At 38.5% G+C, this 18,197-nt stretch overlaps 2 protein-coding genes and 1 non-coding gene across 3 annotated transcripts; 2 read left to right on the plus strand and 1 right to left on the minus strand.

The window, feature by feature from the left end:
• Positions 1-907: 907 nt before the first annotated feature.
• TRNAE-UUC (transfer RNA glutamic acid (anticodon UUC)) lies at positions 908-979 on the plus strand. The gene has a single exon. It is a non-coding gene; the product is annotated as a tRNA-Glu (tRNA).
• A 2,804-nt stretch (positions 980-3,783) lies between these two features.
• On the minus strand, positions 3,784-5,491 carry LOC133881979 (uncharacterized). The gene is made up of 2 exons (XM_062321060.1): positions 5,417-5,491; positions 3,784-4,107 (listed from the first exon to the last, which is right to left on the minus strand). The coding sequence occupies exons 1-2, from the start codon at positions 5,489-5,491 to the stop codon at positions 3,784-3,786; spliced, it is 399 nt and encodes a 132-aa protein (XP_062177044.1).
• Positions 5,492-13,081: 7,590 nt separating this feature from the next.
• LOC133882066 (guanine nucleotide-binding protein subunit beta) lies at positions 13,082-17,927 on the plus strand. The gene is made up of 6 exons (XM_062321170.1): positions 13,082-13,419; positions 13,526-13,620; positions 14,279-14,703; positions 15,697-16,054; positions 16,404-16,517; positions 17,669-17,927. The coding sequence occupies exons 1-6, from the start codon at positions 13,314-13,316 to the stop codon at positions 17,702-17,704; spliced, it is 1,134 nt and encodes a 377-aa protein (XP_062177154.1). The 5' UTR covers positions 13,082-13,313; the 3' UTR covers positions 17,705-17,927.
• The last annotated feature ends 270 nt before the right edge of the window (positions 17,928-18,197 follow it).

Genomic DNA, 18,197 nt, shown 5'->3' on the forward strand with positions numbered 1-18,197 from the left:
ATAGTTTGGAGGAAAAGTACAGTCTTTTTTAATAGTAGGGACAAAGTTGGAATAAATTTTATTTAAAAAGCATGTGCTTCTCACATGTCATTTTTATAAATTAAATTGAATAAAAAATTTGTACCTTTTTTTTTGGGGGAACTTTCTTGACTTCACCTTCATAGTTTCATGATCTCTTTCAAGTTTCAACAATTTTATTCGAAAATGGAAAAGATAATTGTAAAGAGTATTGATATATCTTTTACATAATACACCATGCAATTCCTTGCAATTCTTCTAGCTTAATTAGTGCTTGGGAGGCATTGAAATGGTTTCCAAGTTAAGGTTAGGGATATAACTATATCTGCAGTTGAGCTGGTGTTTAGATTAGGATTGTAAGCATGTATAATTTCCACTACGCTCACAACTCCAAGGAACAGATGAGCATTCCCTGAAATTGTTTGCTTAAATTTCAAGGAATTTGGTCAAAAAAATGAGAGAATGAGAGAGAAGTCTGGGCCGCTCCCAGAGGTGTTCCGAATAGTTTAAGGTGCAAGGCTCACCTGTTCGGAATAACTCAAGCTTCCATATCACCATTGATATGAATAAAAAAAACTTTATAAGAGAATTATACCACCTCTTTTGTTGCTTTGAAAGCAACTCGATGAATGGCCGAATTAGCTGAGCGAGGCACCTTAGAAAAAACATAAAAGACAAAGAAAAGGAAGCATTTCCTTAAGACTTTAGACTCCTCCCATTCTCCTTTCTAATTTCTATGGAAGACTTGTGATTGGGCCTTGTTCGTCTGGTCGAGTTCACTTTTATTTGGGGACCCAAAGATTTGTTTGACCTTCCAAGGTCTTTGGGTGATTAAGTCATCGCCCAGACTTACGCTTACTAAAATATTTTAGAGAAGTTGCTCCAAGGATCCGTTGTCGTCCAGCGGTTAGGATATCTGGCTTTCACCCAGGAGACCCGGGTTCGATTCCCGGCAACGGAATTTTTTCTAATTCAATTATTTATTTATTTATTTTTTTTTTTTTTTTTTTTCCAAATAAAAGAGCTACTAAATATTGCCACGATTCAGATTCACCGATGGAGGGAGCATTTACCTTTTCAGCGGTGCACTTTTAAAGTGATAGGTTCTTATAAACATGCTACAAAGAGTGTTTCAATGTGGCTGTCATTTATTTGTTAATACTTTCTGGCTTAAGAGAAATATTGTTTCATATAAGAAACAAAGATTTTGGGAGAATTATTTCAAAGATTATGTTTTTAATTAGATCCAAAGTGGTGTCCGTAATTCTTCCGTTAATCCATCTTTAGCTGAATTTTGAAGTTTTTATGATATAATTTCTTAATGCTCGACCTTTTTAACAAAAGCCGCTTGTTTGTGCAAACCTACTAGGACCGTTAGGGCATCTCTAACAGAGCTTTTATATAGCTCATTATAAATACATTTGGCTATTATGAGCTACTTTACCTCTCTAAGGTCATCTCCAGCAGTTAAAGTTAAAGTAGCTACTCAAAAATTACAAATATTTACTTTAACTACTCCAACAGTTAAAAACACTCCAACAATACTCTTTATTCTACTCTTCATTTCATTAAAATATTGTTTTTTAATCATTTTCTTTTATTAAATGATAGAGAGGGAGAGGGAGAGAGAGAGAGAGAGGAGAGAAAATATTAATAAAAAATTCATAAACAGGTGAACAGTGAATAGCCAGTGTTGGCTATTCACTGTTCAATGTTGAAGAGAAAAAGTTATAGTGGCTAATCTGTTGGAGGAGAAAAAATGTTCAAAATAGTCAAATTTGATTCTTTTGGTTAAAGTAACTAGTCTGCTGGAGATGGCCACATGCCCCAAAAAATAAAAGGTTATCATCCAATTTGTTACAGTAAACTTTTACTGTAGCAACTTCTGCTAAGATAATATGAATTTTTCTTGGCCTATTACTCTCTCCACCGGAGATTATAAGTGCTATTTAACACACCTGCAAGCTTGGGTACAAGCATTGGCTGCAATGTCTAAAATGGATAGCAGTGGAGTAGATTCAATATACCAATAGAGGGTATTAGGAGAGAGACAGAGAGAGAGAATAGAAGGGAGTGGGATTTGGTGGCGTTGGCGAGATAGAGAAACCAGAGAGAAGAAGGAGAGATAACGAAGAGCAAGAAAAGGAAATAACAAAAAAAAAAGATTAAAAATAGCGTTTTAAAAAATAGAGGGTAGAAGAAAAAAAAAATTGGAGTTTGTATAAAAAAAATAAGTAACTAAAATAAAAAATTGTAATTTTTCGAGAGCTATTTTGACTCCTTTCATTAGAGATACTCTTAGGACGTGATGTTTTCGAAGGATAACTTGTCAATCCTTTTGTTCTTGTTACCTAACCTTAAACAACATGCATGGTGACTTCTAAGAGCTCTTACCGATGAGTCGTTTGGCATCTCAGAACCCTCGAAAGGGCTGCCAACTGGATGTTTGATGAGTACGTGAAAGTGACGAAGTTGCTTTTGACTATATAATCATGCCGGCCTTTCAGAATGATGGATGAAAAGATGGGAAGTCCCAAATTAGAGTTCTGATTAAAAGAGTATTAGATGCTCTGCAATTTTGCAAATTAAAGTGAGATTTTAAACAAAATTGTGAAATTTATCTCATTTGATAGTGAGTTTTTTTTTTGTTTAAAAAGATGGTTGTTTGAAAATAAGAGCAGAATTTTAAAGGTCAAATAATAATTTTATTAAATGCTTGATTGCATCATTAATAATTGTGATTTCATTAAATACACTTTGAAACTGTTAATAATTAGATGTTCTGGTACTTGATGAATTGAAGAGAATATGTGGTTTCAGGAAGAAAGAAAAAATGTTTATACTCGATTATTTTTCATAATATGATATAAAAAAAAAATGAGAATATTTTTAATTTGACTTCTTTTCTTTTTTTTAACAAGAAAAAAAAAAAAGAATAAGAATAATTGTCAAACGGTGCGAATGGAAAAAAGGCATTGCAGAAATTGCAAGAATTGGTCCTTTTCCAAAGTTAGTTTGAAAGGTGTTGACTTCTTCGTGTTCTTCACACGATGTTGACAAATTTGGGTTTTCATTAGGACAGAAGAGGACTTCGAGAAAATAGTTTCCCCTTAATCTTGCCACGTTTAGGTCAAAATTTTGAATTAAAGTTTACAAAATATATCATACTTTTATCCTCTCTCTCACTCTCTTTTTCTTTTCTTTTTTTTTTTTTTAAAAAAAAAAGTTTTGTATACCATTCTTTCTCTCAATAAGATCTTACGTAATTTTCTTGCTTTTAATATCATATTTTCTTGAGTAATTTTAAAAATTAATCTTGTATTTTGTTTGTATCTCTCTAAAAATGATGCGACTTTTAAAATCACAACTTGATCTACTTGCACAAGTGCACGGCCATCCTAAATCAATACAAAGGTGGTGTAAGGGATTTTATGGGGTTTGGAAATAAAAATGGGAAAAGACTAAAAATGTTGAATATTACTTAAGAGTTCTTCGAGAGGCTCAGAGCTCTCCAATGGATTACAGATAATTTCTCAAGTCTGCTCTCTCTCTCTCTCTCTCTCTCTCTCTCTCTCCTATAAACGACTTAACAGCAATTGATACCAAACTAGGGCAGAAAAGTAAATAACCATAAAATAATAACTTATGGAATCCTTCTAGAATTCTCTGCCATGCACACATGCGCCCTTCCACGTCACCCTTCTTTTATTCCTTGATCATAATCTGTAGGTCAACCATGGAAGGTCCGTAACAAGGGCACCCCCATCAAAGAACCTTGCCCACAAGGTGCGGGAATTGGTCATGCAACTTCCATAAAAGCTCCCAAGAGTCATCTTCTGGTGACGCGCCCCTCCAACGAATGAGGACCTCAGTGGCGGCACACCCATTGCACTTGATCAAACGGCGGTCAACAATCAGTTTGGGTTCTGGCCTGATTTCACTGTGTGCGTCAACCGGCAGCAAGGATGAAAGTGGAGAAACAAACTTCTCTAACTTTTTCTTCAAACATGAGACATGAAAAACAGGGAAAAGACGTGCTTCTGGTGGAAGAGCAAGCTTATAAGCCACCAGTCCCACCCGGCTGAGAATCTGGAAAGGACCGAAAAACCATAGAGAAAGTTTTAATTGTGGCACAGAGCAAGGGTCTTCTGGCGATACGATTGCAAACGTAAGTAAACCCAATCGCCCACCTCAAACTGTCGTTCCGAACGACACTTATCAGCTTGAAGCTTCATACGATTTTGAGCCAAATGAAGATGATCCTTGAGCAAGAAAGTTAGTGAGGTGCGATCCCGTAACAAGGAGTTAACGACCTGGTTAGCTGACGTGCCTGGAACATATGATAACAGGGTTGGCGGGGCATAGCCGTAAATGACTTCAAAAGGTGTGAACCCTGTGGTAGAGTGGTGGGAAGTATTATACCACCACTCAGCCAAAGGAAGCCAAATACTCCACTCTTTAGGTTTTCCCCAGCATAGCATCTAAGATAAGTTTCAAGACATTTGTTGAGAGTCTTCGTTTGGCCATCTGAGAGGATGGTAAGTTGAACTGAAGGCTAAGGAAATGCCTTGAAGATGAAAAGGTTCAAGCCAAAAGGTGCTCATGAATGTCGGATCCCGATCGGACACGATCGTCGTGGGCATGCCGTACAGTTTAAAGATGTTGGTTAAGAACACCTAAGCCACTGTAGAGGTCGTATAAGGGTGAGCCAAGGGTAGGAAATGCCTATACTTCGAGAAACAATCGACGACGACTAAAATAACCGAGAATCCACGAGACAACGGAAGGCCTTCAATAAAATTCCTGGCTATATCCGACCAGACCCGAGAGGGTGTGGGTAATGGTTGGAGCAACCCAGCCGGTAGCACGGACTCATGTTTATTTTCTTAGCAAACAGTGCACTCACACACGAATTTCTTAATATCATGGCGCATACCTTTCCAGGAAAATTAGTCTTAACGCGCTGGATAGTCTTATGATATCCCGAATGACCGGAGGTGGGGTTGGAGTGGATGAAGGTCAGTAACTATAACGCCCCAAATTTTTTTTTTTTTTTATATATATAATATTTTTGGACCTAAAAATAAATAAATATATATATATTCATAAAAGAAGAAGGAAATTTTGTCTCATTCAATTTATTATACAAAATTATTCTATGGGTTCTCTTTTACTCTTATTAGTGTAGCCCATAATTTATAATGGTCTTTGTTTATTTATTTATTTATTTTCTTTATTTTTTTTTTAACCCAATTTGGTTAAGGCCATAAAAAAAAAAAAAAAAAAAAAAAAACCCACAGCTCTCTCTCACAGACCACTCACAAGTTGCAGAAGAAGCCTTGCCACCTTTCCAATTTTTAAAGCAGAAACCAGTGACACCTTGCTAATGCAATCTGACCCTCTCGCCACATTTCAGTTCAACGAAATACACGTTGAGCCCATGCAATGCCCCTTTAAGCCACGATAGCTCCATTCTTCTCCTATTTAATCACTCTCCTCGCCATGCATCAAGGCATCGGCAGAAATTCAGTCCTTAGCCATTTTCAAAACTTAACAGCAGTTATTCATTCCTCTTTGTTTTTTTTTTTTTTTTGTAAAGCTTTTGTGATTAAATTATGGTGGTTCAGAGTATTTTAGTTCTGAGAACTCTCTGCTTTTAAATCGAATGATCTGTGCTGAGTTTGAAGCTTTGATTTTTGATAATGGGTTGCGATTATTTGGCTTTTGAGTACTATGTTACTGGAAATTTATTTTTCTTCCTTTCTTTTTCTTTGGTTGGACGCCCCCCCTTAGTATTTCTTTTTCTTCCCCTGCTTCTTTCTTCTCTCTTCTTGTTCTTTTCTTGTTTCTGAGAGAGAGTTGGGGTGAGGGGAGGATTTGAGAAACAGAGTAGGGAAAGGGGGAGACCAGCCGAAAGGGGGATGTGGGGAAGGGAGAAGACCCAGCCGGTGGGCTAGCCACCGGACTGGGCGGACTATACCGCCGGGCCGGCAGACCGCGGCCCCGCGCCGGCGACGCCACCGGAGGGCGTTTTTCCGGCGATTTCTGGTTCCCTGTGAGTGTAAATTTCTGGGCTTTTGATTTTCAGATTATGGGTTGAATGGGTCTTTGAGAAATCTTTGAGTCTTGATCTTGTTTCAGTTTGGGTTGATTTGTTATGAAAATTATGGCTTTAAGAAGGATTCTTCGATAGAAAAGAGAAAAGAAAATTAAAAATTCTGAACTTTTTTCTGAAGAAAACTGTAGGGGTGTAAGAGAAATCACAGGGTAGACTTTCGGGTAAGAGTTCTCTTGAGATTTGATTTTGGGGGTTATTTTTCTGGAGGATTTCCTTGTAGAAAACTGAATAGGTGTAAAAATCTTTTGAGAATTGTTGGGTTGTTTTTAGGTAGAGGAACCGATTGGGATTGAGAATTTCTAAGTTTTGTTTTGGGATGTTGTAGTTTTGATTGTGTTGTTGGGATGTTTTGATATGATGAATTATCTAGTCAGTTTGGAGTGATTTTGGGGGCTGTTTGGTGATAGCCAGTCGGTGTTTTTATCTTGGGCATTCTTGTATTTCTTCTGATTAACTAAACAGGTACACTTTGAATTGGGTTGAATTATTTAGAAAAAGTGTTGCTGAATGCTAAAGGAATGCTGTGATTTTTGGGCTGATTTCTTGTTGTGGCCATATGAGTATGGATTATATAATTTAATATATGATTTGTAATATGGATTTTTGCTAAAATATTGAGACTCTACACTAAATCTCTTATTTGGTATATCAGATAGGTTGAATCTCTTTTATATGAATATTGAGTTGTTATTTGGCTACTGACTTGGGATATAAACACTGAAATTGTTATCCCTGTGCTGTCTAAATTAGGAACATGAACTAATCCTTTGGTTACCAGAATCTAAGCTAGATTTATATGCACAATTTTCATGGATGTATTGCACTATGAAAACTGGAACATCCTGGAAAGATTCAGGTCATTCAAAGAGGCAATAATGGAGACTAGGAAATTTCCTTGTAAAATCACATGAGTTTCTGTTGAAATATTGTAGTTGCTAGAATTTTTATTTACCCCTACTTGAATAAGTGATGACCCATGTGATTATAGAAATTTTAAAAATTACATTGCAGAAACATGTCTTTATTTTAAATCTTTAGTGTCATATGCACCCAATTTAATTATTTTTAATATATATATATATATATATATATATATATGTATATATATATATATATATATATATATATATATATATACATATATATATATACATATGTATATATACATATGTATATATACATATGTATATATACATATGTATATATATACATATGTATATATACATATGTATATATACATATGTATATATACATATGTATATATATACATATGTATATATATATATATACATATGTATATATATATATGTATATATATATCCTTGAAATCTATTTTTTTGTGATCCTAACTAGTAGAAGTATCCAAAACCTCACTCAGGACCAACAAGGTAAGGAAACACAACCTTAAAAACCCCGGCAAATTTTTAAATAAAATCTTTTCCAAGGAAGAATGTCGGGAATTTTCGAAAGACTTTCACTTTAACATTATTTGTTCTATTATCTCAAGTATGAAATAATGAATATGTTATTTGTAATTACATGAATGAATGAAGCTGGTGATTATATGTTATATGTGCACTATATGAATGAAGAGGATGATGAAATTATGATTGAATACTTGTTTTATGTGCACCACACAAAGTTTTGTCACACGGTACCATAATGCTGTGATCCGGATCTTATAATGATGATGATGATGGGTAGCGGGGCAACCACACCAAAAGTGTGGGGTTATCGGCCGGAGGGTTCACACCTAGGGAGCTTCCTAACCCGGCAGCTCTCCCCTGTGACGACAGGATGAGCCATGGGTCCTTCGGGATCGGTCCTATGGACGAGCCCAACGTGCGCCGCTCATGGTAAAAATGCGAAATTGGACCAGTGGTAGACAAAACTTACACATTATGAACGATGATTATGAATGCACATTTCTTATTGTTACTGATTTTTTTTTTTTTATGTGAAATTTTAAATTTGTAAATTAATTTTATATTGTATCTTATGTTTTGTTGTGTTACTTACTGAGTTGTTGAACTCACCCCCTTTACCCTTACAATTCTTTTCAAATGGCGCTTCATATCATCATCCTCATAGCGGGCGTACCCATAGGGGTCGCTACCTATGATGATCCACAGTTCTGGCCCATTGATGCCAATCAGTGGGTTTATGTTTGTTTTGATAGCCCGTGATCATAATGTTTAGTCAGGGATTTATTTTTTTGTTTATGTATAGTTAATGACACTGCTAGTCCGGACCAGTTTGGAGGTAGTAGAAGTTTCCCTCCAAGAAATAGTACGAAGACCGGATTATTTTTTGTATATGAACAGTGTTTTATTTTGTGATCCCTGACTATTTGTATTAGCTGAAAAGTTACTAAGACTTATTATATATGTGAAATTATGAGTATTAATCTACATCTTGTGATTATTGTGTTATTCTCTTTAATAATAAAATAAAAAGAATCGAATTTGTGGATGATTTTATTTTTCTCAAGTTCACGTATCCCCTTTTATCCAAAATCGGGGGCGTGACAGTAACTGTTGCTGGAAAGGTGAATCCTTAACAACCCACAGACGGCTTTTACAGAGAATGAGGCCCTGTTGGAGAGAGTAGCCTTTCAGCACTGAATCCCCACGCTGCAAAGCAGTCAATAACTCGGTGGTATGCTGATCGGACAAATAGGACTCCTTTAAATCTGAAATCCTAGTCGAAGTAGGGAACAAAATGAGAGCAATGGAAAGCTCTTCCTTGGTGAGGCCATTTGACTGTCGTGATAATGCATTTGCCACAGAATTATCCTTTCCCTTTTTAAATTCAATGACGAAGTTGTAGCCCAACAACTTGGATAACCAACGTTGTTGTGCGACCGTGCCCACTTGTTGAACAAGGAGAAATTTGAGCGCCTTATGGTTCGTCCACACAATGAAGAATATAGGCGCCATTTCTGAACAGCGATAACAAGGGCGGGTAACTCTTTTTCGTAAGTGGAAAGAAGAAGAGCACGGCCCTTCAAGGCTTTACTGAGGAAGGCAATGGGGCGAGCCTCCTGCATCAAGAAAACGCCTAAACCTGAGCCACTCGCATCGCATTCGATGACGAAGGGCTTTGTAAAATCTGGAAGACGAAGCACCAGGGGAGTGGTGACTGCTTGTTTAAGAGTAAGAAAGGTTATAATAGCCTCTAGTGTCCAACATAAAGCATGTTTCTTCAAGAGGCCAGTGAGAGGTGCGGCAATCAACCCGTAATGCCGGATGAACTTCCGGTAATAGCCTGTGAGGCCCAAAAACCCATACAAGGATTTAGGAGATTGAGGTTGGGGCCAATCGGTCATTGCCTCCAATTGAGATGGATCAACCTGGACTACATGGGTTGAAATTAGATGGTCCAAATACTCAATTCTAGCTACTGCAAAATGGCACTTTGAAAGTTTTGCAAAAAGTTGGTACTGCACCAGAACCTCCTGCACTTGCCGTAGGTGGAGCACATGATCCTCCAAGGTTTGACTGTAAATGAGGATGTCGTCGAAAAAGACCAAAATGAAGCGACGAATGAATGGTCTGAAAACATCGTTCATTAGGGCTTGAAAAGTGGATGAGGCGTTGGTGAGACCGGACGGCATGACGAGGAATTCGTAGTGTCTCTCGTGAGTGCGGAAAGTCGTTTAGGGAATATCCGAAGTTTGCATCCGGATCTGGTGATAACCCGAGCGAAGATCCAATTTCGAAAAAATGGCAGCCCCATGGAATTCATCTAATAGCTCGTCAATGACCGGGATCATAAATTTATCGTTGACGGTCTCATGATTAAGGGCGCGGTAGTCTACACAGAGACGCTAGCTACCGTCTGCCTTATGCACCAACAAAACAAGAGCCAAAAAGGGACTATGGCCTGGGTGAATCACTCTTGAGTGAAGCATCTCACAGATGAGTTTTTCAATTTCCGTTTTTTTGGAAGTATAGATATCGATTAGAGCGGTCGTTGATGGGCTGTGAAGACTTGAGAAGTATATGATGGTCATGGGCTCGGGAAGGTGGTAAGCCAGTTGGGTTAGCAAAGATGTCCTGAAAGGAGTGCAGCAGAGCTTGGATAGGGGTCGGATGTGGCCCAGGCTAGGCAGTTGGTGTAGCTGAAATGAGTTTCAATAGAAAGCCTTTATTAGATGAGGGTGAGGCTTTGAGAAAATGAGTACCATCCTCCAAAGAAAAACTAGCCGGAGGTAAGCCAGTTAGGAGTGTAGGTGTATCTCGAAGAGTAAACCTCATTGTCATGAGGGAAAAATCACAAAGGATTGGGCCCAAAGTGCGGAGCCACTCAACCCCAAGCACCACATCGCATACACCAGGGAAATGAGGTAGAAATCGGTGCTGAAAGAATGTCCCTATATATGGAGAGTTACAACATCGACCGAACCAAAACTGTTAAGAGAATCACCATTGGCAATCTTCACTCGTAACGAAGGGGTAGAGGTGACCCGGAGGGAAACCTTAGTCAGCATAGTAGGATACAAGAAGTTATGGGTACTTCCTGAATCAATAAGGATACTGAGATGGGTAGAAAGAAGATTGCCCAGCAGCCGCATCGACTTAGACCTCGAGGAGCTAGAGATTGCATTCAAGGAAATCTCGAGTTCCTTGCATTCCACTACTTCGAATTTAGGAACAAGATCCGCTGAATTAGTGGAATCAAAATAAACTTCGTCAGTAGAATCGTTCGGAGGAGGCTCCATTCCTGAGAGTAGATAGAGTCGTAGAGATTTACATTTGTGGCCCGGTTGCCACTTATCATCGCAATAATAGCATAGGCCTTTTTCACGGCGTTCCTTCATTTGCCAAAGAGAGATGCGTTGTACAGGAAACCTAGGAGTGGGTTTGGCAGGGGGTGTGACCGAGCTTGGAGATGGCAGTAGAGACTGACCCGAAGGGGCTGATATGTGACTCCACGACTGTTGGCGCCCTATAGAAAAAGACGAACTAGAAGAGTGGAGTAGGCGTTGGAAACTGTGGAGGTATTCTTCCTGCAACTTAGCCAGACCAAACGCATCAACCAAGTTGGCCGGATAGAGCATACGTACAGGCAGGTGGATATCATCTTTCAAGCCACTGAAGAAACAATTGAGTCGATTTTTATTTATTTATTTTTTTTCCAGAAATACCGCGCAATCAATTCGAGAGGGCCTCAAATTGGGAGGTATACTTTGCCATCTAAGATGACTGGCGCAAACGCATCAAGGCCTCCATTGGGTCATCATACACTGGACCAAAACATGTCAACAGAGCCTGGACAAAGGTGTCCCAAGTTGGAAATTGGCCGAACTCATCAGCATCATGGAACCAAATGAGTGCTTCACCTTCCATGTGGAAGGAAGCCATGCGAATGCGCTGGTATAATGGGGTTTGATAGTATTCAAAGAATTGGTTGACAATATACGTCCAACTAGCCGGATTGTCACCATCAAAACGTGGAAAATCCAGCCGCAAGGGCCGGGGTTGTAGAAGCCTATCATCATGGTGAGCATCTGGAAACTCATCATCATCATGGAGCTGACGTTCATCACGGAGATTCCAACCGTCGCGATGCTTGTCGCGGTCATGGGCACGATCATCATGGCCGTCTCGGCCAGGGAAATGATGATCATGACCCGGCACAAAGGGCAGGTGAAAAGGCGGTGGTTCTGCAAGGGGCGGATGCTCAGAAGGCGATTTGTTTTGGCTAGCAATGAGGGTGCAGAGCATCTCAGTAACGTCATGTAACTGGTTGTGAAAGGCGGTGTTATGGGTCTGCTGTTGTTGCTGGAAAGCAGTGGTATTAGCCTGTTGCTGGGTAAGAGCATATTGGCATTCTTTCAGAGATTCAGATAGGATTGATAACCGAGTACCGTTGGCCATGGCGAAAACAAGTGAAAGCAGAGGAAGGAATGGAAGCGAGGGTAAGGAGCGGAGGCTCTAATACCAAATGTAAGGGATTTTTTGGGGTTTGGAAATAGAAATTGGAAAAGACTAAAAATGTTGAATATTACTTAATAGCTCTTCGAGAGGTTCAGAGCTTTCCAATGGATTACAGATAATTTCTCAAGTTCGCTCTCTCCCTATCCTTCACTGTTATTATATAGACTACTTAGTTGGAATCTTATAACCGATTACAACCATATTCTCTCTCTCCTATAAACGACTTAACAGCAATTGATACCAACCTAGGGCAGAAAAGTAAATAACCATAAAATAACAACTTATGAAATCATTCTAGAATTGTTCTACCATTGACACATGCACCCTTCCACGTCACCTTTCTTCTATTCCCTGATCATAGTTTGTAGGTCAGCCATGGAAGGTCTGTAACAAGTGGCCATGCAATCACCTTTATTTGGCGAGTAATTTTTTTGCACAACTCTTACACAACTTTTTCACAACTTTAACAACTTTTTTTTTTAAAAAAAAAAAAAAAAATCAACCATGAAATATTTAGGACCTACATGTAGGAAAACAAATTCAATGGTTGATCATAAAAAAAAAGTAGTTAGAGTTATGCAAAAGTTGTGAAATAAATATTTCTCTTATTTGGCTAGGATGGTTACACAATCACTCTTAGCTTGATATGATGGCTACACAGCCAACGCGCTTCTTTGTTGAGGGTGACAACATGGCCAAAAACAGAAATTTTAAATAGCAAATTAATATATATAGTAAAAGTTAAAGTACTAGTTTTGTCAAAATATTTATTATAAATAGCTTGAAAAGCTTTTTCCAAAAGAATTTATATTTTCAATTATTTGTTAATACATTTCAAAATTTTATTTATACTTTGAAGGATAATTACCAAACAAAGTCTATAAACTAACGGTACCTCACAACCTCTACAATCAAATAATTATTTTATGAAGGAGAAAGACGGTAAAGAACACTACAATAAGGCCTGCCATCGTCAAATACCACCTAATGCCGATTGGGACCCAACAAGTGTACATCGTGGGAGACGTGGAACCCAGGTGGGCCCGGCGGCGTTAACTCAGTCAGCTCCTCCTCCTGCTGTCAGCGCAAGAGAGCCTTCACAAACCCCTTCAACGCTCTGAGCGCTCGCTTTCTGCGTCGTACCAATCGCACTACCCCGAACCAACGCTAGGGGTCAAATAGTGGAATCTGAAATGGCCGATTCTAGTTAGTCGAGGATTTTTCTGAAGGGAATAATGTCCGTAGCCGAGCTCAAGGAGCGCCACGCGGCGGCCATGGAGACGGTGAGCGCGCTCAGGGAGCGACTCAGGCAGAAGAGGCTATCGCTGCTGGACACGGACGGTGTGGAATTTTTAGGGTTTTGTGTTTTCGATGCGTTTATGTTTTGTGTGTTTTGGTCTTGGGCGTTGCTCAGATCTGTTTGGTTGTGTGGTGGCGAATATTGCAGTGGCGGGGTACGCGAGGTCGCAGGGCCGGACACCGGTGAGCTTCGGACCCACGGATCTGGTCTGCTGTAGAACACTGCAGGGTCATACAGGCAAGGTACTTGATATGCATATGAATATATGCTCTGTTTGTGTTTAATTGTGAATGTATTTTCTTTTCTGATTGTTTTGGTAGGCTTTCTGTCTGTTGCGCGACTGTTTTAGTAGAAAAATGTGATTGTATTACCGGAGGAAGTTTTGATTTGTGTTTGTATTTTGGGATTTTCAAGTTAGGGAATTGGGTAAGAAGTTATGGAAGTTGTGAGTCACTATCAGGAAACCCTGAATAATATGTTAAGGAAAGGCATTGATTATTAGGGTAACTCTACAATGGGGTTCTTAATGATCAGGATCATACAATTTAAGGTGGAGAAATGTAAACCGTTTAAGTGAAAGATTTTAAAAACTTACCGTGGACTTATCTTGGAAAATTTAGAAAATCCTAATCCTGAGTTTAATTATTCCTTTTCTTTTTCTGATAAGTTAATGTTCTGATATTGGCTGGTAGTTTCTGACAGCTTGTTTAGTTTTTAACTTTTGCTTACAATGTTTATTGCTAGAAACTAGTACCTAATTTCCAGTTGTGTTATTTTTGGCCTTTCTGAGTGAGTGTTAAGCTAAGAAATACATGTTTCACCTATTAGATTGCTATCATTGTGATGCCACTTCAAGAAGATGGGATTAAATAGAAGTTATAATCGTTAAGAATTTTGCAGGTGTATTCATTGGATTGGAGTAATGAAAGGAATCGAATTGTTAGTGCTTCTCAAGATGGTCGGTTGATAGTTTGGAATGCTTTAACAAGCCAGAAAACTCATGCCATAAAGCTGCCTTGTGCATGGGTCATGACTTGTGCTTTCTCACCGAATGGTCAGTCTGTTGCCTGTGGTGGTCTTGATAGCGTCTGCTCTATCTTTAACCTGAATTCCCCAACAGACAAGGACGGAAATTTACCAGTTTCAAGAATGCTTGGAGGGCATAAGGGTTATGTTTCCTCCTGTCAATATGTTCCAGATGAGGACACTCACCTAATCACCAGTTCTGGTGATCAAACATGTGTTTTGTGGGATATTACTACAGGCCTCAGGACTTCTGTTTTCGGAGGTGAATTTCAGTCTGGACACACTGCCGATGTACTAAGGTATAGGTCATTTTCACACTGTGGTGAAGCTAATTCTGTGTATAATCTCATCCTGTTCTAGGAGAAGATAGTATTATCTAATTTTTTTTTTTGGTAAATGCTTTGAAATTCGATGCATCTGCATAAGCTAATTATTTTGTAAATTGAACTCAAGAATAAACTTTTTCATGTAAGAGATTCACATGTCGAATTCTTTGATATAGCATTTATAGGCTGGTTATGGGTAGCTCACAATATTTTGGGATTACCCCCATATATGGCTGTGCACCGATTCCGTTCGAGTCAGAAACAGCCCTTCCACCTTCCACTTCTTCCAGAATCGGAAGAGTCGGAAGTGGAAGAGTCAGAAAACTTCCAACTCTTCCGACGTCAGAAGCAGTTTCTGCCCTGCCTCCGCCTCCAAAATGACAGAGGCAGAGTCGGGTGAAAGTGCTGGAATTAAACAGGATTGATTGGGCTTTTCTCTTTGTCTTTCTATAGATGACTGAATTTGCTTCATGAATTTGAAATATCATGTTACACCTGATTGTTTCAAATCCACATATTGGTAATGTTCAAATATATGTATAAGTACTTTTCAGTTCAAGCCATTTGAACAAAAAATTCAAATCCTAATCACTCTTTAAATGCTTTCATACAAAATGAATTATTAGTGGATACTCATGCAGTTAATTATATGATGAATCCTATGACCTCCAGAACGCTAATTACCCTGGAGAATTTTCCTTTTCTCTTTTGTTCATGAAACTACCACACTGCATCCATATTTGTATCTTGTTCGAGTGATGTTTGAGTTTAGTGAACTTGACTCAAACATTTTTGTTCAAGGCTTGCCGATGGTCTTTGGTCCAAAAGGAATCTCCTCCATCTATACACAAAAGGTGGAGGGTGGGTTCAATCCATCATGAGTGTGAGTGCTAGGTTGTATTTGCCTACGCAAATATTTTCCTGTTCAACGCTTTCTTTTAACTTTGTATTGTATTGCTTTCTCAGTGTCTCGATCAACGGATCAAATTCAAGAATGTTTGTCTCTGGTTCCTGTGATGGTACTGCCCGTTTGTGGGACACTCGTGTTGCAAGTCGAGCAGTGCGGACATTTCATGGTCACGAGGGAGATGTTAATTCTGTGAAGTTCTTTCCAGATGGCAATAGATTTGGAACTGGGTCAGATGATGGAAGTTGCAGGTTATTTGATATCAGAACTGGGCACCAACTCCAAGTATACAATCAACAGCATGGTGATACTGATGTCCCACATGTGACCTCCATTTCATTCTCCATATCAGGAAGACTTCTCTTTGCTGGATACTCAAATGGCAATTGCTATGTGTGGGACACATTATTGGCAAAGGTATGTTGTACTTCTTTTTTGCTTAAAAGGTGGTACTTTGTACATTAGTGTGCTCGTCATGACTCCTCTGGCTGTTTTTGATGTGTTCAGAACTGCTAAGAATGTAAGTGTCCAATTCTGTAAATTTGTTGTCTTTGCATTAAGGGAAGGGAAAAAAAATTTAGATTCTTGTAGTGGTGCTTAAGTCGCAACTAGATCTTCTGGACCAGGCATTCATATTATATCTCCCCCCGCCAAAAAAAAAAACCCCAATAGATTTGCATGTGTTTGTGAGAGTGTGAAATTAAGTGGATCTGTAGGGCATGGTAATTATTGACTTGGATCTAACCCCTCACTTGTTTTGTGGTAGATGGTTTTGAACTTGGGATCTCTCCAAAACTCACATGAGGGCCGGATTACCTGTTTGGGTTTGTCAGCTGATGGAAGTGCCTTATGTACAGGAAGTTGGGATACAAACCTAAAGGTTAGTCTGCATCTAGACCTGGCTATGTTTTTTTGTCATTTAGGCCCTATTATATGCATGAGAGTTTAATGACTTGTTTCCTATTTGTTGTTGATTTGTTTGGCTCAGTTTACCTGGCACTTCATAAATAGATGCAAATTAAAAGTGTAAAAAAAAAGAATGAGGCAATGTGATTTGAAGTTTCTCTTCGTAGTCTGTACTCCAATGCTACATTGTGTCGCCCTTTGGATGACACTGTTTGATGGAAAGTGGAATTATTTTACATATTGGACCTATAGACTTCCTAGATGTAGTTCAAGGGCCATAATTGCAAATAAAATAAAAGTGGTTTCCTGTCTGCTAAAGTTTTATATATATACTTGAAATTTCCAATTGCAACAGATGGGTCAATACATCTTTTTATGATTTCTGTACTTAAATTTTGCATCCATGAAGAAATTCAGAACAAGTATAAAAATTAGAGAAGGGAATTTGGAGAATGACAATGGTAGAGAGCTTGGACAAGTCAAGAAAAATCCATACACGTCTGTACACTAGCTCTGTGGTACATGAATCTGAAGAGAATCTATTGGTAACTCCCATGAATGTTTCAAACCAAAAAAAAAAAAAAAAAACTGTTAAATCTTGTGCTTTCAAAGCATAAACTCCCTCCCATGGTTACAGAATTTTTTCTTCTTAGGAGGTGGCAATTGAATCTTACTATTGTACCTGGTTTTATGTTGGCACTTGGTCAAATTCTCTTCAGAACAATGTCAATTTCCTAGGTATACTATAAGATGTAGTCACAGCTTGACTTAGCATTGAATCCTAATACTGAATATCAATGACTTGGCATTCATTGTGTATGTCAGATAACCTCATTTCCTAAGTGGTAGTCATGATTTAGCACTATACAACTAATTCTCTTATCTCGATATACGATTATCATGTTATAATTCGATCATTCCCTTTAAGGTGGTGGTTTTGACGATTTTTTTGTTCTTTCATTAGGGAGTACTTGCATTGAGTTAACATTTAACAAGCATAGTTTTTATTTACAGAACTTAACAAGCATGGTTATTTACTTCTATCCATTTTTCAAAACAAAAAGAAATAGATGTTCTTGATTCCAAGCAAATGAAATCTGAGCTCTGTTTCCTTGTTCTCTGTAGATATGGGCTTTTGGAGGGCATAGGAGGGTAATCTGATCCATTCCAGGAGAAAAAGGCTAACTTCTTCAGTTTCTCTTTCCTCAGGCTCATGGTTCTCATTGCCTTCTCATAGCATTGCATCCCCGTGGTAAAATGTTTTGCATCTCTACTATGTTACTAGGGTTTGAGAAACCATAATCCTGTAATGTTGGTTGTTGTAATTTAGAATACTGACAGTCCGAATATTGGAGAAAAGAAAAAATATTTCCGTTTGTTTCTATACGCATGCTGCCTATTGTTTTCCCCCACTTTTCACTGATCAATTTTTCACCCTGTACATTCAATCCTTTATTCTCTCTCTCTCTCTCTCAAGAAACGCAATGGAATTTGGCTAGCAGAGTAATAATATAACCACTGTTGTTTACCAAGATACGTGTTTACATTGGGTAACAGCAACTGTACATGAGAGACCACTTATGAGATCCCCATTTATGAGATCCCTAATGGGGATCGGGTGCAATTATACAATATGAGCAGCTAATGAGAGAGC

The sequence above is a fragment of the Alnus glutinosa genome, chromosome 11, assembly GCF_958979055.1.
Source record: "Alnus glutinosa chromosome 11, dhAlnGlut1.1, whole genome shotgun sequence".
Classification (NCBI taxonomy): Eukaryota; Viridiplantae; Streptophyta; class Magnoliopsida; order Fagales; family Betulaceae; genus Alnus; species Alnus glutinosa.